General features: G+C 41.1%; 3 protein-coding genes across 8 annotated transcripts; all 3 read right to left on the bottom strand.

Moving 5' to 3' along the window:
- Nucleotides 1–571: 571 nt before the first annotated feature.
- Nucleotides 572–7,178, bottom strand: LOC135243340 (protein CutA homolog). 2 transcript variants are annotated; one of them, XM_064315088.1, is made up of 7 exons: nt 7,061–7,178; nt 4,007–4,054; nt 3,444–3,592; nt 2,261–2,320; nt 2,115–2,160; nt 1,456–1,505; nt 572–919 (listed from the first exon to the last, which is right to left on the bottom strand). In XM_064315088.1, the coding sequence occupies exons 1-7, from the start codon at nt 7,175–7,177 to the stop codon at nt 820–822; spliced, it is 570 nt and encodes a 189-aa protein (XP_064171158.1). In that variant the 5' UTR covers nt 7,178; the 3' UTR covers nt 572–819. The 2 variants fall into 2 exon arrangements, with proteins under 2 accessions (XP_064171158.1, XP_064171159.1); XM_064315089.1 differs by lacking the exon at nt 7,061–7,178 and adding an exon at nt 4,685–5,032.
- An 870-nt stretch (nt 7,179–8,048) lies between these two features.
- Nucleotides 8,049–12,121, bottom strand: LOC135243819 (amine sulfotransferase-like). The gene is made up of 6 exons (XM_064315885.1): nt 11,936–12,121; nt 11,064–11,272; nt 10,579–10,705; nt 10,108–10,202; nt 9,448–9,628; nt 8,049–9,221 (listed from the first exon to the last, which is right to left on the bottom strand). The coding sequence occupies exons 1-6, from the start codon at nt 12,111–12,113 to the stop codon at nt 9,094–9,096; spliced, it is 918 nt and encodes a 305-aa protein (XP_064171955.1). The 5' UTR covers nt 12,114–12,121; the 3' UTR covers nt 8,049–9,093.
- Nucleotides 12,122–14,780: 2,659 nt separating this feature from the next.
- On the bottom strand, nt 14,781–20,774 carry LOC135243038 (amine sulfotransferase-like). 5 transcript variants are annotated; one of them, XM_064314495.1, is made up of 8 exons: nt 20,398–20,774; nt 20,065–20,082; nt 19,711–19,797; nt 18,191–18,399; nt 17,595–17,634; nt 16,908–17,002; nt 16,157–16,337; nt 14,781–15,921 (listed from the first exon to the last, which is right to left on the bottom strand). In XM_064314495.1, the coding sequence occupies exons 1-8, from the start codon at nt 20,600–20,602 to the stop codon at nt 15,794–15,796; spliced, it is 963 nt and encodes a 320-aa protein (XP_064170565.1). In that variant the 5' UTR covers nt 20,603–20,774; the 3' UTR covers nt 14,781–15,793. The 5 variants fall into 5 exon arrangements, with proteins under 5 accessions (XP_064170565.1, XP_064170563.1, XP_064170564.1 ...); XM_064314493.1 differs by having other exon boundaries at nt 17,595–17,721; nt 20,398–20,769; XM_064314494.1 differs by lacking the exon at nt 19,711–19,797 and having other exon boundaries at nt 17,595–17,721; nt 20,398–20,767.
- Nucleotides 20,775–21,259: the final 485 nt, after the last annotated feature.

Below are 21,259 nucleotides of genomic sequence, written 5' to 3'. Positions count from 1 at the left end.
AGGTCACTCAGAACCGGTTACTTAATAGCACACCTTCATAAATATTTCAGAAATCCATAAATTTGATGTAATCATACTTCTTGAATAGAAACAGTGTCAACTGTTGGGACTGATTCCACATTTCCACATTATAAAAAAGAAGCCTATATAATATGAGGTTTAATAAAAAGAATCTAGAAGGAACTGCTCGCACCAATCTGAAAAAAAATAAACCCAGTAGAAATCACACATCCACCAGAATAGTTCCTATAGTAGTATAATAGTCCCCACAAGGCTGCACAGTCCTACCCGCTTGCAGTACAGGGAGAGGACTGAAATCATATGTGAAAATGTCACCCCCTAGTGTAGTTCTAGTCTTACAACAGGGGATTTACAGGGTTTACATGGAACAACAAATGATATCCGGTCTTATTACGCTTAGATGGACAAATTAGATCCTGTCTCATTACACCTAGATCAACAGACACACACACACACACATATATATATATATATATTCACATAAGTAAACCATGCACCTGTCAATAACATGCATGCCATATAAAAAGATCAGGTACCTCTAATCCACCAATTCATGTTTTATCAGTTTTATTGGTGTCTACAGCACAATAATCAGAATAAAATACATTCTGCAACTCTTAAGTCTTCTGGAAGCTCTTTACAGAAACAACAAATAAAAATGGAGCTTTAGCGAACAGAACAAGGATCTGTCATCTGTCTTTATAGTACCTGGTATCATGCGTTGGTTTGGAAACAGGGAGGGGGGAGGGGGGAGGGGGCAGGGGAGGAGGGCGGGGGCTTTGAGGTTCATACGAGCACTTATTCTGGGATCACCTCACCCAGCCACTTCAGGTAGGGGGGGTTTCCCTGGTCAATGGGCAGACTGATGACTTCGGCCACTTCGTATGGATGCTTCGATCTGGATCACAAACACACACACACACACACACACACACACACACACACACACACACACACACACACACACACACACACACACACACACACACACAGCGTGTATCGCTTTCCACTCGGGAAAATGTTTGTTTCCGATTGTGATCACCAAGCTGACTGCGCAGTAAAGAAGCTGCATTTAACATTTACAAAGAAGAACCAGCGGCGCAATGACATGGTTGAGGATGACCCAAGATCGAGAGACCCAGAGCAATGGGTCATATTCATATTCACACATATTCATATCACAACAACTGTCACTCAGAGTCAGAACTTGGAACTCCAGTTTGTCAATAGGTTTAAAATGGGCGACAGCTCATTTAAAAACAGTAAAGAGCACACCATGGCAAGCTTAACTGTAAAAGACAGCAGAAGCAAGTCATTTATGAAGTGCTCTGTGGTAAACACTATGCCGCTCCCTTTCAAATCACACAATAGGACAGACTTCACACAAAGTTAAAGCAAGAAACTCAGTTCACTTGCTTGCACTAATGTACTCACCTAACATATTCTGCCAAAGCTGGCACCTTTGAGCTTCTGGTTTTAATCATCTAAAAATAAAATGTGATAATCGTGAACGCAGACCTTGCCGTGACAAAAACGGTAATCAAATAAACATTCCCAAATATGTCCTAAGATGACAATGTTTTTTCGCACTTGAGCAGGGAGGTGTGTTAGTTGCACTGTCTACGAAAATAAGACATCCATGGCATCCAGCTTGAGAGTTCAATGCATGTCATAACCAACCTTTAATTTCCTAGGAAGTTCCATTGAGATGAAAACCTTTCACAAGTGAAACCGAGCCAACACTGGGCCATTGGGCAGCAGTGGATGAACAGAAGCACAATTCTGCATCTCTGCGATGAGTCACTCACCCCAAGGATCAAACACCGCCAAGTCATGCCATTCCAGACAGACCCAGTTCCCCTCCCACAGCAAACACACATGCACACGCACGCACACAAATTTACAACCACTTGTGATTTCCCATTTGCGTTTTACCTTTTCTGGAAAAGTCAGTGCAAAACAGACCACGTGGGTTTGACCACACTGGCCACATATCTCCACTGCGCTAAGTCACTCTGGATGAGAGCATCTGCCAAGTGACTGTAATGCAACGCTGCAGTTTGCCATCAAATAAGCAGCCCACGTTGGCTTACCAGCAACACTTCATTGTCCTCTTCGATTTTCCCCTGCCACTCGTATCTGTAACACGGTGAATAAGCGTTAGACGTGCTGAACGAGTGCGGCCTGTCACTCCAGGCTGAAGCAATCGGGGATGTGGACAGAGGGAATGGATACTCACATAGAGACAATCTTGGGCACAATATTGACGCAGGCCGCCAGCTTCTTCTCCACAAGCCCTCTGTGAAGACATCACAGGACACTGGCCATTAATGAGTGCTGACTGTACCGTGCTCTGAAAAGGAAAGTCAGCCTACGAGGACCATTAAGCAGCTTCATTTGGAGGGTAACGTATGATGCTTACAGTTAGCTAAGGGGTTGATTTAATTTTTACTGATTCAATGGGGAAAAAACCTGGCCCTACTGTATCCACCCTTGGTTGTCAAGTACAGAAATACCAACTTCTGAAGGCCTGTACTAACAGGCTAAGGTGCTTTATTTATAGATGTCAATACCTCCCTTAACATTTCCAAATTAAGCACAAAACCTGAAGAAATCGAGACTCAAAACACTCTGTTAACTTCTCCATTAAATACAGTGCCCTCTTAAAACATAATAACGGTAGCATGAAATCTGTTACTTTGGCTGTATAATTAAGACATTCGTATTCAAGAGTCTATAAAGATGAATATGAGACAAACAGCATTTATTTCATGGTTTTTACATGTACGCGTGTTTTACTATTTTACAGGAACAGTTGTTTTTGTGTTTAGTCCACCCATTTTCAGCAGTGCAAAAGTATGTTAACAGATGACTGTAAGGTGTCTGTTGCTCAGGTGTTTCGTTTGGCATGGATTGTTCAGATAAACAATCACAGAGTGTCTCATCTTGGGCTTAGCCTTGTTTTTATCAGTGGAGATTGCATCTGGATTCAGAGGCATACACATTCATGAAGAATAGAGAACTAACTATGGCTGAATAACAGCTAATCTGTAAGCTGAGAGAACAGAAGAATTCATTAAGAAAGATAGCACAGAAAGTGCATATCAAAAACAGCAGTTTGTAAAGTCTTGAAAAAGAAACAAACCACACCGCACAGGTCGGCCAAGGAAGACCACTGCAGTTGACAACGGACAAATCCCAAGAAAAACCCTCAAACAACAGTCCATTTTCAATTGGAAAATGTAAACATGTTTGAATCTTTTTTAATTCTTAGATTCTTTATATGTATAGCCTCATATCTGTCAGATGAGACCATGATAAAGACTAGTGTAGAAAAACATAGACTGTCGTTCAGAATACAATAGAAGTGGTCTATTTAATGGATTCAAAAAGCACCACAGATCCAAGAAGTTTACTCTCACCTTGCCAGATCTTTGGCCACCTGTTCATTGGGACACGTGACGAAGGCGGCAGAGTGTGTGCCTGACGTATACGTATCTGACGCCATCGCAAATGCTTTCAATCCCACAATTCCCAAAGACGGTACCATCATCCCGCTGAGCAGCAGCGTCTGTCGATACCATGGAAACAGATAAAAATAATTTATTCAAAACTAAAGGCTGAATACTCTGAATTACATGAAATCTGTGGTTAAGGATCACCGAATAAACACGCTCTGTACATTAAGAGATTGCAAAACCTGTTCTATCTATCTATCAGGCTAGACAGCATTAAAGAGGGGTTCTGTAACCCAGGGAAATTGATGTGTGCGTGCGTTGTACCTATTGTGTTAGCAGGTATGTGTTTATGACAGTTCCGTGCTCACAGATGCATGATTCACAGTCTTTATAAATACAAAATATATACGTTATTTCACTGTTACTTGCAACACTTTGTGTATGTTTCAAATATTACTTAAGTGCTTAAAATTCACAATTTTGTCCATACGTCCCTACATTTCTGATTTTGCAGTGGCCGACCTTACCAGAAGGATAGTTTGAACAGGCCCGTGGAGCAGCACAATGCGCATTGCCTGTATGAAGTCAGATATACAAAATTAGGCAGAAGGAATTACTGCAGCTGGTGGAGTTTGCTAGGCCTGTAGACTGTAACAAGAGGTAGATGCACATTAACTATCCTATTTGTTTACTAGTATGTTACTTTGAGACGCCAACACATTCCAGAGCTCGTAAGTTAGTTTAGATAGTTAGCAAATGTCAAGCACAAAAATCCAAGCTTGCAAGAGTATGAGCAGCAGTGACGCGTGTTCTTGTGCAGTTCGCACATACTATACGTTTACATTAAGCACAGCCATGTAACACCAGAAGTGAAAGAATGGCTAAATGTACACTAACAGAAGAGTTTGGACAGCGTGAACGAATCTCGCCTTCGTGTTCACACAGCAAGCAACACCACTGAACTCTATGATGTGCTCTATGAGCAACACACGCCCTCTGCCGAAAACTAGGACTTCCACAACCTGAACACACTTTACTTAGCCATTATGTTAGTTAAATAACTGGCTCGCAGTTACGCGGGGTGTGCATCTTAATGTGTTTCCACTAATGTAAGAAAGTAGATGGAGGGGGAAACTATGTGGTCACACGAGGCACCACAACGTTAATCACGACCCAAACCAATTTTGTGCAATACCCTGTGATACCGTGATTGCCATCTCGCTAGCGTCCCCACGTCGTAATTCCACCCAGAAATCAGCGGCAGGAAGTGGGACGATTTAGTTTGCGGCACACCATTCCGACTTTTCTTCTTCCTAGTGTTCCCCGAAAATATACACGATAGATACAGATCTACAATTTTAGATGTTAAAGAAATCCAGTAGTGACTGAGGTAACTACCAACAGCTATGTACAAAAGAGAAAGCGTTCTGACGCTTTCTTCAGATGTAGCCTAGGCTACAGGGTTGTTTTCTCGCAAGTTGTCACTCGCGCTTGCTAGCTGGTGCTAACTCCCTGAGACTACACAGCCACTTGTGTCGCTACAGACACGCGTCTATCATACGAACACCCTAGATTTACATGTTTTTACATATTGGGGGTCCTTCTGCCGGTGCCCTATATCGTGAATTGGTTTACTGCATGCAGACCGCCACCTGATTCATTGTAGAAAAGTTGTACTGACCATTTAACCCCCCGCCCCGTTGTCAATTTAAAGCACGGTGATTTAAAGCATTTCGACCTGTTATACTCCTCTCTCAGACCACGGCAAAGTTCCACACCCCCGTGATGCACGACAATCCCAGCGGATAGGGCCACTGCGCTGCGGTCCCACGTCCCACAGAAGTGTAGAGACATGTCGTTGTAGCAGCACATTAGTAAAGGCGACAGACTTGGCAATGTCAGTGGCGGCGGTGGTTGTTTTCGTAAACACTAGGGTGAAGTGGACTGTGTTTTTAAGGGTCGATGGATTATTGGTCAGTGTGTGTTTTTATGAAATGGAATTTAAGAAAACATTTAAATCAATCAGGTTATGAAATACAGGCATATCATTAGTTGGCAAGGAGAATTTCACAGAGACGTTTACAGCTGAATAATTAATGAGGCAATTCAAATGAAGTACCTTGCTCAAGGGTACAATGGCAGCACCCCACTTGACAATAAAACCTACGATCTGAGTTAAAAGCCCAGCTCCATGCTGCCACCCCAGCAGTGGTATTGTGTGTGATCTGTGAGATTCATGATGTTTGTCCCACTGCATGTGACTATCAGGAGTGAATGGAACCCTGGCTCATGGACCATACCCTGGAAGCCTGGCTCATTCACCAGTGAGTGGAACCCTGGGTCATGGACGGGACGTATAGCCTGGGGAGGTATTCAAATCTTACTGGCTGGTTTCATACCGGATCGTCAGGTGCAAGAGCCAGCGAAGCGGCTGGTACTGGTGTCACACGTGACTGTTTTGTGTTGCAGATAAGCAAGATACAATATGCTTTTTATACAGTCTATGGTTGAACCCCATGGGGTAATTTGTCCTCTGCATTTAACCCATCCTAGTTACGTAGGCGCAGTGGGCGGCCACAGTGCAGCGCCCAAACCCAGAAACTCCTCCTTCCAAGGTAACAGTGCTAGCCACTGAGCAACCATGCTGCCTCTAAGTTCCAGGTGCTCCTAATTGTTCAGAGGGGGTAGCCAGCCAATATGCCTGGCTGTCACCCAGGGCAATATGTTCACCACTGACGTCATGCTGATGTGCTGCATGTGCTAAACTTCTGGGACATCACTGTGCAGCGGGAGGGCAAGCTCTTCTTTGAGAAGAGGGACAACTTGAATTTTGGTGAACCTCATCAGTGCATCATACTGGTTTGGGAACTGGGCTTGCAGCTCCAAGGTTGCAGGTTCAGTTCCAAGGTGGGGCACAGCTGTTGTACCGCTGAGCAAGGCACTTAACCCGAACTGCTTCAGTAAATATCCAGATGTGTAAAGGGATTGCATGTAAACAACTGTAAGCCATTAATTAAGTCACTCTGGATAAGAGTGTCTGGTAAATGCCCAAAATTTGAAATGTCACCATTCTCTCCAGGGGCCCTGCTGGGGTTGTCAATGTCGAATTATGTCACAGAGAAGCTTTTATTGGGTGCCCGAAACCTTTTCTACGAGGCAATAAACCCCCAGTGGTGCTTTTTTCCTGAAAAAAAGTTTCATTCGGTGTCCCATGAGACAGAAAAGGTTATTATAGATCAGGTTTTTGGAGACCAGCTATTGGTGCCCTTTAAAATCTTCAGATGCACACTGGCATCGTTGCACATTGGTATTTGTACTGGTGTCATCATTGCAAAGCATACACTTTAGTTATTTCGTTTAAACAAAAGAAAAATCTTTGGTTTGAAATGTTTGCATGTAGAAAAACAGTCTGGTTTTTAAGGCTGTAACAGGGGCAGGGTGCTACCCATAATCATGTGATTTCGGGGTTGTAATTTCTCGCGTTTGAGCTGTCCCATGTCCCATGTCTCTGTGGTTTTTTTGGTGGGCGTTCTGGCACTTGAGCAGTTGGTCCTGCGTCTCTTGGCATGATTTTGACTCACCCAGTTCGTCCCGTGGCTGTCAGATCTGCCGCGGGTCAGCGAGCCGGCTAACAAGCTGCCGCAGGACGAGGGGAACTCCAACTCGACGTGGAACTTGGCCACGGAGGCCACCCACATCAACCACTTCTCCCAGCTGCCAGCTGTGCCTGTGTCTGGTGAGCACCGCGCCGCGCCGTAGTCCCTCAGCGCAGAGGGGCTGCTGGGAAAAAATCTGCAGACGTTCTTGGAAATGTACAGCTACTTCCCCTGTTACGGTAACGTTGTCAATGACAGGAGGCACTACGACATAGACTCAAACTTCGCGGTGTAGAATATGTTGTAATGCAATTTGAGCACGCCTTGTTCTAACTATGCTCTATCTATTTTTGTATGTTTTTGTTGAGTTGTCCTTTTATTTAGGGTGAGGCCATGTATAAGCCACTTGGGTTTCTTGCCTCTCCCTGCACTATTTCACTGTTTTTTAAATCTCTTCTGTTTCTGTTTTATATTTTAATTGTGCTAAATAAAATCAAACTAGGTTTTGTTAAATTAAAGGTAAAAAAGCATGCACTTTATTTCTTTCTGTGATGAACTAAAGTGATTAAACACACCAGCATATCAATGCATTTTACTAGTATTTGTTCCTAGCGGTGACTGACAACTGATTTTCTTATTAACTTTGAGCACTGTTGCTGTTGTTAGTTGTACGTTAATTCAATCAGAAAATAATATAACTGTTGAGGAAGTGAGGATCAATTAAAATGTTTATTTTCTGAATCCAGGAGTTCCAGCAATCAGTGCCCTTGTACAATATTCAGCACTCTGAATACCGAACGTAAGTGGTATTGCATGCTAAAACCCCTCACGGAAGCTACATTTAAATATATATTTAATATGATTTAATTGAATAATGATTATTGAGAATGACAATCATCAATTAAATTACCAAATTAGTTGATAGGTTAGTCGAACAGTAAGCTGGTGGAATCAAAACCAGTTGTCCATGAAGTCCTGAGATAGAATACTTTTATTAAATGAACAACAGAGATCAATTACATCAATTAGAACAGTGAATTGAAGTCATCCAGTCATATACTAATTACCTGTAAAGAGAGATACCGATTAGGCAGAACTTGAGTATCACCCTCTTCCAGTTTCTCTTACAGTGATGCCAAGTTAAAGTATGGAAGCGGGGTCAGGCTCATTTATGATAAGGACTGCCTTATCTAAAAGCTGCCAGATTGACTTATTAAAGTGACTTTGTTGTTGAAAGCAGGGCTAAGCACCATATTATTCTGAAAGGATTCATGGTTTAACCTCTTTTTTACAAGACCAAACATGAACATGTTAGTAAGTAATTTAGCTCAGCCATTGAATACCACTACAAGCTGTAAATCTATTCCTGATTTTAACAACAGAAGTAATGGTTGTAGGCAAAACATTGTTATGACCAGCCAGTAGTGTAAGTGGCCACCCGCATAAATAGCTTCATGTTCTGGTGACTCTTCAGAAGTAATTAAATGACACCCTAGATTTGTATGCATAGACAAGGGCCTCGGTGTGACTTCATTGCCTAAGGACATTCCCTCCAATGCTTATGAGAGGGGAGAGAGAGAAAAAAGCAGAATTCTTACAGTTAGGTGAAACAGAGCAGGCTACTTAATAAATAGCAATGTATTATTGCTTGAATCATGGACAAGTTCACTATCAAATTATAATGTCTCTCTCTCTCTCAAAAGCCATAGTCGAAAAAGCTAGATATCCGACAGATCAACATATAAAAAAGAATGTAGTGACTTGGCAAATTAAAGTTCACTTGGCATAAAATAGATTTTTTTCAGCATAAAAACAATCCAAAGAATGTCTGTGAGAGTAAAACATTTTGTTAACATGAGAATCAATGTCCTGAATAAATGTGCAGCATTAAAACCACCATTAAGTGCAATATGAGTAAATTTTTACATACAAAAAATTTTAAGACTTAAGGGGGAAAATGGCCATTTGTTTAGAAGAGGACACATGATAATAAGAGACTAGCTGATGGACCATGGCTGCTACTCAGGATGCTCGTGAATGTCCCATGTGAACTGCAGGGGGAGGTCCCGCATCCTCTCTTGGAAGACCTGGTCAAACCGCTCGCTCTGGGCCACTGTGAAGGTGTTCTTCCAGTCCCCGACCGTACCTGTCAGAATACTGTCCAAGTTAATCCTTCTAAACACTTGCCAAGCTTGCACAGGTTTTAGAACACCGATTCCCAAACATATGGCAAAAAAATTGCAAGTACAGGAATATAGCTGCCAGAATCAATTATAGGGTTTGAAGCACGCATTGTAGACAGACAACATAGACACCCCTGTTGCAGAAGTTCCCCAGTTTCAGAATTGATGGTTTATAACATGACCCCTGACCTTTGCGCAGGAAGTGTCCCTGCTCACGATCAAGCAGTTCCTGGGGCAGGAACTCGTAGTTGGCTTTGGGGTCCTTTTTCATGTTCTTGAAGGTGGCCCTCTCCACCACGCGGTCGATGGCCGAGCCGTCCAGGTTCTTCCCAAGGAACTTGCTGATTTTCAACACCTCAGACCTCAGATCCTGTGAGACCACAAGAGAAGACGTGGCAACAATCCTCGCTTTGTAGGGACTTGTGAATAGTGCCAAAGCACTTAAGAGCCTTCTCCTGGTCAGACAAAATATAGAGAAATCAAGGTACACACAGTGTTGTGCCTTGATCTGATTGATGATTGGCCATCAAAGTTTCCGCATGTTTGTAGTCTTAGGGGAATATAGGGTATATTCAGAGAATGTGCCCTATGTAGCCACAAAAAGGAGCCTCAAAGAGTTTGGATTCTTTGTTATAGGGATCTGTTTGCTTTTAGTGTAGTTACACCTCATCGATTTTCTGCGTACAAACCTAGCAAATCAGACAAACATGTAAACACGTAAAATTCCCTTTTTTTGTCACCACCATCACTGCTGACCTTTGGCTGATGTAATGATGATGATGATGATGATGATGATGAAGAACGATCTCAATACGAATGGCACGGGCATTACCTGTACAGCCGTCTCACCTTTACCATGTCCTCGTACCTCAAGAACAGGATGTTGTACTGGTCTCTTTTTGAGTACCATTGCCTGATGTGATCGAACCAGGAAGCAGCAGCAACTGTAAACACAGGACATACACTGTCTCCAACATATCCAGCTGTGTGTGTATTTGTGGGGAAATTCACATCCAAAAGTCCAAAAAAGAAAACTTAAATATCCATGTGAATAACCCAGAATAGAATTCTATTGTCCATAATGACCCCCTATATTCTTCAGACTAAACCTCATTCCCCAGGTCCAAGACACCCCCTATGCCTAGACTCTGACCTGACAAACCATCTTCCCCACAAAGTGAAATCTGAGCTGTTATAATCTGTATTAAACATCGTGTGCTAGCATGATATAAGATTGATGGCTACTTCCTATGCTGAGAGATTAGGTATGGTTACAGTATGTGTAGGCAAGTGTGTGCGTGTGTAAGTCTGTGTTCTAACCTGCTCCCTCCAGGTACTGCTCCATGAAGTCCTCAAAGCTCTTGGGGGTCTCCAGTTTGGCCACAGCGTGACAGAAGTGAAAATAAGAGACCATAGCGTCCTTTGGGTTCCTCATCACATATACAATCTGACATGGAACAAAGACATTTTTAAGACTCAACTTTCAGTTGTTTTTTGATGTTTTATACACCTTGTCATACCATCATATGGTTAACTGAGAGAATTCCTTGGTGTGTGTGTGTGTGTGTGTGTGCATACATCAACCTTCTGCTGCTTTCTTAATTTCTTTAGCACAGTCACATTGGTCCACCACCACAATAATAAACACTGACTCCATCCTCTACATACACAAATTATCCCTCTTCCATTTCTATCTTTACACTACACTATTCATTTATTTAGCCAAAAGCGAGTATCAGCTCCAGTTCCTGTAAGCCAGTTTTTTTGCTCTATGTTCACCATGTTTTGTTTCCTTAGAACCCCACCTTGGCCCTCTTGCCCTTCAGTCCTGGGGGCATCAGTGCAGGGATGAGGTGAGAGGCAAATAAACGAGGGGAGGGGCGCAAGGCGTAGTCGGGGCGGTCCATGCGAAACTCCAGCCAGGGCATAGTTTCCAGGTTGTTGTCATACACAATGTCGTTTGAGAGGTCTGCTTCACAGAGCAACGTGAGGATCTGCTGAGTCCATATAGTGCCTAAGAAGGAAGGAAGTGAAGGAAGGTCCACAAAACCGGGACTTACTGTTCTAACAATACAACTGCTTCAGTGCAGCACAAAAGCATGGAGAATTTGACTCGATCAAATCACAACTCCTTAAAAATCCTTGAAAGTTCAAAAATTTGGTTTAAAAATGCATTCAAGGATAGCATTACGTTTTCTTCATAAACTCGGTTTGGCCGGTTAGTATTAGTGATGGCTGAACTCAAAAATCTGTTTTTGTTAAGAAAAAATTCTTTCTGATATTCTTTAGTCAAAGTTAAGGATAAATGCTGACTAAATCCAGGCCAGAGTTCTTGAAAATAATTTTAAAGGGGTCAAATTTGTAGTTGACGGAATTTGGCAACCATCTTGAAAATAAAATACACCTTCATCAGACTACCTGACCATACACACTGAACACACACAAATACATTTCTGGTTTCCAAGAGAGAAGGGCCACAATGTGAGTTGCCTATCAGTAGCCTATCAGTCGCAACAATGACTTCAGCATGGCCAACATAGGTCAAATACTGATTTTCAACAAACTCTAATTCTAATTGCTACATGCATCACATTCTCAACAAAAAGCAAAGTCTAAGAAAGCGTTGCCTAAACTGAAATGCCCTGTCAAGCAGGCCATGAACAGATGAGATCCCGACCTGACTTGGGATAGGTGACCAGAAAAGTATCGTCGTCCCTTATCTCAAATGTCTGGAGCGAATCGATGTATTCCGGCGTCGTATCTCCTACTGTAAACACATAGCCTTTATATCGATATAGGTAAGGAGAGATAGCCTCCATAATGTTTGTCCTGTTCAATGTTGTAGACTGAAACATAAGGAGAAATCGGATTAAATATACAAGGTTGGGTGGATCGCGTGAGATCACTGTATCAATGAACAACTGATCACAAGGAACTTTTTTAGTTACTTATTAACATAATGAGACATTGGAGTGATGGTTGTCATGCTTTTCATTATTTAAACTGTATTAGGTAGTCTACCTTTTTCCTCCATCTCTTGGGTCTGATTGGTCAGCTGCAACAAAGTTTTTTTAGCGCCATTTGTCAATTTTTCACTGCATCTATCTATCGATCTCTCTGCCAATTTGTTTGTCTTTCTGTCTGTCTGCCTGCCTGGTTCCTTAAGGTGCACCTACACAGTTTGCATGCAGGTGTTGTGTGTGCTTTGGACTCTCCTGATATAGCATGGTTATAAAGATGGTGCTAGCAATCAAGAGACTGAGCCTGACAAAGGACAAAACTGATTTTCAGGATGTTACGAGAATGTTGTTGGAGATCCTCATCCGTCCTAGCCTTCATACAGCCCCTGGCATCTTGAGAAACTGAAAGGAAAAAAGGGAGATGCCTTGAAATGATTAAGAAGAACCCATGGGCGCCCATTGGCGTTGTCAGAAAGCAGGACATCCTAGCCCACCCGAGTGTGCATTTCAGATTAGAAATGACTTATGAGAAGGATGGCAGAATGGAGTCTGGAAATGACACTGCAGTGGCAATTAGTTCATCAGTAATCTCCATATCTGAAGCGCTCTCCATGACCTCCCTGGGCACTGTAAGGTTCAGTTTTGACTTGACTGTTGTAACAAAATTGCACCTGTAAACTTTAATCATTTTATTGCTATCCAGTGGCGTTGTAAATGTCACAGACTGTAAAAGGCTAGAAAGACAATAGCAAGCTATCTCTAGGCTGTGGGACAGTCTCACAAACTTTTGTAGCCTAAATAAAATGTTAACCTTTCAGCATCGTTGGAACTGACTGTCCTTGATTATGGCCAACTGTCATATTGTGTCATTATAAACTGTTTTCCTCTTTTTGGTTCATCTGAGGTACACGGTTTGCATATACGTTGGCTAGATGTTTACGTCTCTGCCAGGACCAATCAGTACATTGGCCTCATATGCAGTTTTGGGGTAATACCGTAAACGGGTTACTCACTGGGCATATTGACAGGCTGACTATCCGGATGAGCAGCTGCCCTGTGATAGCTGTTTGAGTCAGTGTCCAGATGGATCCTAGTGTTATGTCATAAAATAATAGAGGGGTCATGGTCCAGGATATTTAGATAGTCTGACTCACCAGATGGAGTAATCTTAGTTAGGGCTCCTTGGTTCAGATGTAAGTTGCAGTACCCGGACAAACATATTTCTCAGGTTAAAGTCCCTTCTTTATGGCGCAGAAACATTATTTGCAAGATTCCCAGATGAGTAGCACCTTTACCTGCTAGGATAGAAAGTCTTAGTGTCAGAGAATAATTATATGAATGCCTGGCAGCAGTAGATAGACTTGCAGCCCATTATTTCAGCACACCCCAGTCAATACACTTATACGTGAACCTGTATTCACACAAACATCCACACTACAGGTTTTAAAGTTAATCCCTACAAAATCTAAATCCTTACAGTATCAACACTCTTGATTTCTCTTTAGATGGCATTATGTAAACAAATAACAGCAAAAAAGCGCTTTGTTATAGCAACTCAGAAGCAGAATAATAGTCACAGCCGTTACATTTATACAGATGAGGACATCATGTTTTTTTTTTTTGGTCACCTAGCAAACGATTCCCGCTAAAAGTGACTCAGAAAAGCACACAAACTTTTCAAGGACAGATAACTGCTTAAAATTATGTATTGTAAATAAAAACAATGCGTTACATCCAAAAATTACTTCCGGAACAGAGTTTTACTTACCTTGCTCTAAAACGTTTTTTTAAATAAAATAAAAAATAATTTCACACAAAGGTTTTTGAATTGTTCAGTTCTTTTGGCACACTGTAGAGGACTGAACTGAGTGTGTACAAACCTGAAATGGCTACTGTAGCAGCAGTGTACAAAAAAGTTGTTGACCATGTTACACTTACGATGCGTTACATTTGTACCGACTGTTCCCTACGGCATTTATGTTCTTAATAAAATATTAAAATGTACATAATATGAACTTTGCATGCAGATTGAACCACCCAAGCCAAGTGTGATCGTTGCCTGGGATCTGTCGGCTGCGAAAACAGCATCGGGGAATAGATGTTTAGCAACTCTCCATTGCGTAAACAAACGAAATTTGTTAAACCAAGTAATTTGGCGTTTTTCTAAATCATTATAAAAAGCCAAGATGGAAGTGTAATTGCATGGTGGTGCAAGGCCAAGTCATACAATGAAAAAACAGTAATAAGCTCAATGATCACTCAAAGTTCACATCACAGAATGTTTAATTTTTTCAACTTTTTAGCAATATAAACAGGTGCTAAACATTAGTCAATGCAGTGGGTTCAATAGAACAATGTGATGTTGATATCTGTGCTCTTGTATTATAACTAAATAGATAGGGGATTGCCCATAAAAATTAAATAAACATTAAAGGTTTCACCCCGCCATGTAATCCTTGGCACCCAGCAGTATAATCCCAAACAGTTGGGCAACCAGATCAGCTTGAGCATGGAGACGAATTTGTTGATGGAATCAACTAACAAGTGAAAAACAACTGTAAATAAAGTCTTACGATCAAATTACTTTACTAAATGAACAACAGGATATAGATCAATTAGAATAATGAATTGACATCATACATCAATTAATGAATGTAGGCTCACTACTTATTTCCCAAAAACAAGACGTTAAACCAGACATTAATTTAAAATTTCCAGTAAATAGAGAGACCTATAAACCAGAATTTGTGAGTATTACCAACTTCCAGTTTCCCTTCCAGTTTCTACACAACAGGAACAAAAGGAAACAAGCTGGAAAAACTTGGATGTTGTGGTCACACAACCATGGAACCCCCCACTGAAATAAAGAGGAAGACCCTTGTTCTCCAAGGCTCTAAAATGCACTAAAAACTTTTTCCTGCGGCCATCATTAAGACTTATCTAGGAGAACTTGAGGAGGCTTTCCCTGATTGGGCGATGTCGAGTTAAAGTGTAGAAGGGGGGTCAGGCACATTTAGGACTGGCTTATATAAAAGCTGAAAAATGTACTTATTAAAGAGAATTTATGTTTCTTAAATGCAGGACTAAGCACAATGATATTGAGGATTCATGGTTTTAGCCTCTTCTTAACAAGATCAAACATGAAAAAAGAATTCAGCTCAGCTATTGAATACCAATACAAGATAGAAATTTACTCCTGCTTTTAAGTGCAGAGCTGATGGTTGTAGGCGAAAACTGTTAAGTGTAACCAGCCGTGTAATCTATGCCTCCGGGTAAAAATACCACCCATGTTAAAAGGCCAGTCATACCACACTGATCTTCACTTGAAACTGGTGCTGCCTCCAAAATTGTAAATTCCATTGCCAGGCCTCAACAACCATTACCTACACAGACATTAAGGCTTTCAATTGATGATTTCTATTTAATGTCACAGTTTGGCATTCAAACTTAAAATTAAAAGGACACTAAATGCAATTACAGCAATTTCAGCATATGAGAAATTTCAAGACTTAAGGGGGAAAACAGCCGTTTGTTTAGAAGATGATAATAAGACTAAGTAATGGACCATGGCTGCTTTACTCAGGATGCTCGTGAATGTCCCATGTGAACTGCAAGGGGAGGTCCCTCATCCTCTGTTGGAAGACCTGGTCAAACCGCTCGCTCTGGGCCACTGTGAAGGTGTTCTTCCAGTCCCCGACCGTACCTGCCAGAATACTGTCCAAGTTAATCCTTCTATACACTTGCCAACCTTGCACAGGTTTTAGAACACTGGTTCCCAGACATATGGCAAAACAATTGCAAGTACAGGAATATAGCTGCCAGAATCAATTATAGGATTTGAAGCACGCATTGTAGACAGACAACATAGACAACATAGACACCCCTGTTGCAGAAGTTCCCCAGTTTCAGAATTGATGGTTTATAACATGACCCCTGACCTTTGCGCAGGAAGTGTCCCTGCTCACGATCAAGCAGTTCCTGGGGCAGGAACTCGTAGTTGGCTTTGGGGTCCTTTTTCATGTTCTTGAAGGTGGCCCTCTCCACCACGCGGTCGATGGCCGAGCCGTCCAGGTTCTTCCCAAGGAACTTGCTTATCTTCAACACCTCAGACCTCAGATCCTGTGAGACCACAAGGGAAGATGTGGCAACAATCCTCGCTTTATAGGGAATTAATGTGCTTAAGAGGCTTCTCTTGGTCAGACAAAATACACTGTTTGATAAAATGTAGAATATCAAGACACACACATAATGTTCTGGCTTGATTTCATTGAAGATTGGCTATCAACGTTTCTGCACATATGGAGTTCTTGGGTAATATAGGGTATATTCACAGAGAATGTACCTTATACACCAAGAGAAAGGAACTGCGGTTTGGTTTCTAGGAACCAAACTGGAAAATCAAAGAGTGTGGATCCTATGTTACATTATCGATTTGCTTATACAGTACAGTTGTACCTCATCTTTCATTACGTCATCGATTTGCTTGTACAGTACAGTTGCACCTCATCTTTCAGGATACAACCACAGTAAATCATTCAAACATAGAATTTGTAAAATCTGCTAATTTCTTTTTGTCTCCACCATCACTGCTCACCTTTAGCTGATGTAATAATGATAATGAATGATCTCAATATGATTGGCAGAAATCGTTTCTCAAACTAAAGGGCATTACTTGTACAGCCGTCTCACCTTGACCATGTCCTCGTACCTCAAGAACAGGATGCTGTACTGGTCTCTTTTTGAGTACCATTCCCTGGTGTGATCAAACCAGGAAGCAGCACCAACTGTAAATACAGAACACACACTGTCTCCGGGATACCTAGCTGTGTGTCTATTTATGGGAAATTTCATAGCCAAAAGTCCAAAAACAAAAACCTAAATACTGATTTGAATAATCCAGAATAGAATTATAGTTCCCATAATGACACCCCCCCCCGAATATGCTTCAGACTAAACCTCATTCCTCAGGTCCAAGACATCTCCTATGCCTATACCAGTGGTAACCAACCTTGTTCCTGTAGATCTACCATCCTGTAGGTTTTCATTTCAATCCCAATTTGGCACACCTGTCTCCACTAATTAGCAGCTCAACAAAATCTCTAGCAGTTGAATGAGATGTGTTTTTAGGGTTGGAGTGAAAACCTACAGAACAATAAATCTCCAGTAACAGGGTTGGTTACCACTGGCCTAAAACAAGTCATCTCCCCCGCAAAGTGAAATCGGAGGTGTTATAATCTGTATTAAACTCTTCTTGTGTCCTAGTGTAATGTAAGATTAATGGCTGTCTCCTATGCTGAGGGCAGTAATGGTTACAGTTTGTGCAGGCGTGTTTGTGCATGTGGCCACGTGTATGCTGGTGTAAGTGTGTGTTCTAACCTACTCCCTCCAGGTACTGCTCCATGAAGTCCTCAAAGCTCTTTGGGGTCTCCAGTTTGGTCCAAGCACGGCAGAAGTGAAAATAGGAGACCACATTGTCCTTTGGGTTCCTCATCACATACACAATCTGACATGGAACACAGTATAATGGATATAAAGGTCACAGGTTCAATTCCCAGGTAGGGCACTCTCGTTTTACCCTTGAGCAAGGTACTTAACCTGCATTGCTTCAGTATATATCCTGGTGTATAAATGGTTGCAATGTCAATGATATGCATAAAAGTTGTGTAAGTTGCTCTGGAAAAGAGCGTCTGCTAAATGCCTATAATGTAATGTAATGTAAATTGGCAAAATTCCCTTGTCTGTGTCTGTGTGTGTAAATCACACTTCTGCTGCCTTCTTAATTTCGTATTGTTCCACCACCACAATAAGAAACATTGCCTCCATCCTCTACACACAGATTATTATCCCTCTTCCATTTCAATCATTACACTACACTGATAATTTATTTAGCCACAAGAGTGCATCGGCTCCAGTTCCTGGAAGCCAGCTTTTTGTCTCTGTGTTCACCCCATTTCGTTCCCTTAGAACCCCACCTTGGCCCTCTTGCTCTTCAGTCCGGGGGGCATTAGCGCGGGGGTTAGATGAGAGGCAAATAAACGAGGGGAGGGGCGCAAGGCGTAGTCGGGGCGCCCATCGAGGTACTCCAGCCAGGGCATGGTCTCCAGGTTGTTGTCATACACAACGTCATTTGGGAGGTCTGCCTCACAGAGCAACATGAGGATCTGCTGAGTCCATATAGTGCCTAAGAAGGATGGAAGTGAAGAACAGAGTTCTGAAGCCTTCTAAACCAGTACTAACTGTTCTAACAATAAAACAGCTTCAATACAGTACAAAGCATGAAGGATTTGAATCCATCAAATACACCACTCCTTAAAATCCTTGAAAGTTTAACATTCTTCAGCATTGCATGTTTTTTTCTCTTTTTCTTCTCAAACTCGATTTGGCCCGTTGCCCGTTAGTTTTAGTGATGGCTGGTTTCCAAGCGCCACTCTGTCAGCTATCAGTAACCTATCAGTCACAATAATTATTCTAAAATAGCCTAAGGAAGGTTACAGATACAAACAAAGGCACATCCCATTGCTTGAATATAACATTCACATTTACCAATAGAGGATAATACCAAGAAACACACATTTATTTACACTAGAGAATAAATAAATACAGATAAAAATTAGAAATATTTAGGCCTATTAAATAAATACATAATTTTACAAACCTATCCAGACATATGTTTACATTAATGTACGCTGTGTTTGTGGGTTTAGCCAAACAGATTTAAGTTTAGCCAAACAAGTACAATAGTACAATTGCTTTTAAAATGTAAACTAATAATAATAATAATAATAATAATAATAATAATAATAATAAACAATTTTCTAATAACAACAACAATAATAATCATCATCATAATCAGACTAATGAATTTTATTCATGATGTGCTGTTCACACACCCAAAGCACTGGATGCAGACAGTTGTTCGAACATTTAGTGTAGTCTTGTTAAAAATGTTTTAGGTGTAATACAGCTGAATTGCAGTTTATTTCCACGATAGTGACATTTGACACTTTCATGTGACAGATAGAACTTTGAATGACTACATTCTCTTCAGACGATAATATAAAACACTGGGCCAAGTTACATTAAATAAATTTAGGAAACATTGGGTAGCATTGCTTTGGAATAGAGCTCGTTTATTAATTTGCGTGAGCTAAGATGGCCAATATTGTTTGTTGTAACTTGGCCTCATTTTGATATAAATACTTTTAATGGCAGACCTAGATTTTGCAAGTTTTAATGAATAACTAAAACAGTGCTTTATGCGTGAGTAACTCGGCAGTTTTGTAGGCACTGAAAACAGCTTTTGTGGAGATATGACTTTCAACACAGCACTGAATGAAAACGTTCGTCTACAATTCTAAACGGCACGCCTACACATATCACTTTTTCTTTTTTCCTTACAAAAATGATCGTGTAAGAATTAACGTTCTAAATTCTAAATTCTAATTCTAAAACGTCTAAATTCAAACGCTACGAAAACGGACGAGATCCCGACCTGATTTTGGATAGGTGACCAGAAAAATATCGCTGTCCCTTATCTCGAATGTTTGGAGCGAATCGATGTATTCTGGCGTAGTAACTCCTGTTGAAAAGACATAACCTTTATATCGACATAGGTAAGGATTGACAACCTCCATAATATTCGTCCCGGGCTACGTTGAAGACTGAAACGTAAATAGAAATCAAATGTGAAATGGATCGCGTGAGACCAAGAGAGCCGAGCTGGCTGTCCTGTGTTACACTAACTAAATGAACGACTGATAACAAGGAACTATTTTAGTTACTTATTAACGTAGCTAGACCTCTCAGCGGTGGTTGTTATATGTATTATTAAAACTGCATTAGGTACCTTTTTCCTCTGTACCTATAGGGCAGTGGTGTCAAACTCGTGCCATGGAGGGCCGTGTGTATGCAGGTTTTCATTCCAGCCTCAGATCTTGATTATATAATTAGTTAAATTATTTGCTGAATTAGGGATGCAGGTTTGTGCACAATGGTGACCCGACGTCTATGGTGACCCGCATTGTCTAAATAAAAATTTTCTTATATTCTGTGCTTCAATGCAGTTAAACGCATATGGCTGAATGAGTAATTGGACTCAATTAAGGCAGCATTAATTGGTTGGAATGAAAACCTGCATACACACGGCCCTCCATGGCACGAGTTTGACACCACTGCTCTAGGGTATTGGTCGACTGAAACGTCTGAATGTTTTTCAATACTATTTGTCCATCTTTGATCACAGCAACTGCATTGCACGATTGCCCTCTTTCAAAGGACATGTTCCACACACCTTGTTCTCCCTTATTGGCAGCTGATTTAAAGAAAGCCACAAAAGTTTGACACCCCTGTTGTAGATCGGTGATTCCAAACTCGGTCCTGTGCATACTGGCTTTCGTTCCAAACACAATTTCAATTCCTGAGTTTTAGCAAACTGTTATAACTTTAATTAGGTGCTCTTCTTGATTAGAGGGATTATTTACCCTCTTAAACCACATCACGTCAGAAATAGCTATGCCTATCATGAAGAATAAACTTTCCTTGTGCTTATTGTGCTTTATTGCAAACAATTATATTAAAGACTGAGATGAATCAATAGACGCTTAACAGGTGTGGACCTGTGGCCATTATTACTAACCATTTGGAAGATAACAAAGAATCATATATATTTAAAAAAGTAGGCCGGCCATCTCTTTCCATAAGGAGAAATCAGAACTGGTTTTTGTTTATTTATAAAGCCCTTTTTTGTAAACTGCCCCTTTATCTGTAATCAGTCTTGATTTGGAATGCCGGATATCACTATCCACAGTCTCAGCATGGAAAAACTGCTTTTAACTTCTGTGCTCCTCATACCTGGAATGAACTGCAAAAAATACAGACAGTTGATTCTTTCGTAACATCAGGAAAATTTTGATCTTTGACCTTGATCCATGTTTATTTGGATTGTAAATGTTTCAGTTGATTGTTATTATTTCTTCTTTTTCTTTTATATTTCATATTTTCTTAAAATTCTTCTTGATTTTATTGTACCTCGACACCATTGC

This window comes from Anguilla rostrata, chromosome 17 (genome assembly GCF_018555375.3).
Source record: "Anguilla rostrata isolate EN2019 chromosome 17, ASM1855537v3, whole genome shotgun sequence".
Lineage (NCBI taxonomy): Eukaryota > Metazoa > Chordata > Actinopteri > Anguilliformes > Anguillidae > Anguilla > Anguilla rostrata.
The sequence above is the reverse complement of the archived record's forward strand: the minus strand, read 5'-3'. Positions and strand labels throughout refer to the sequence as shown.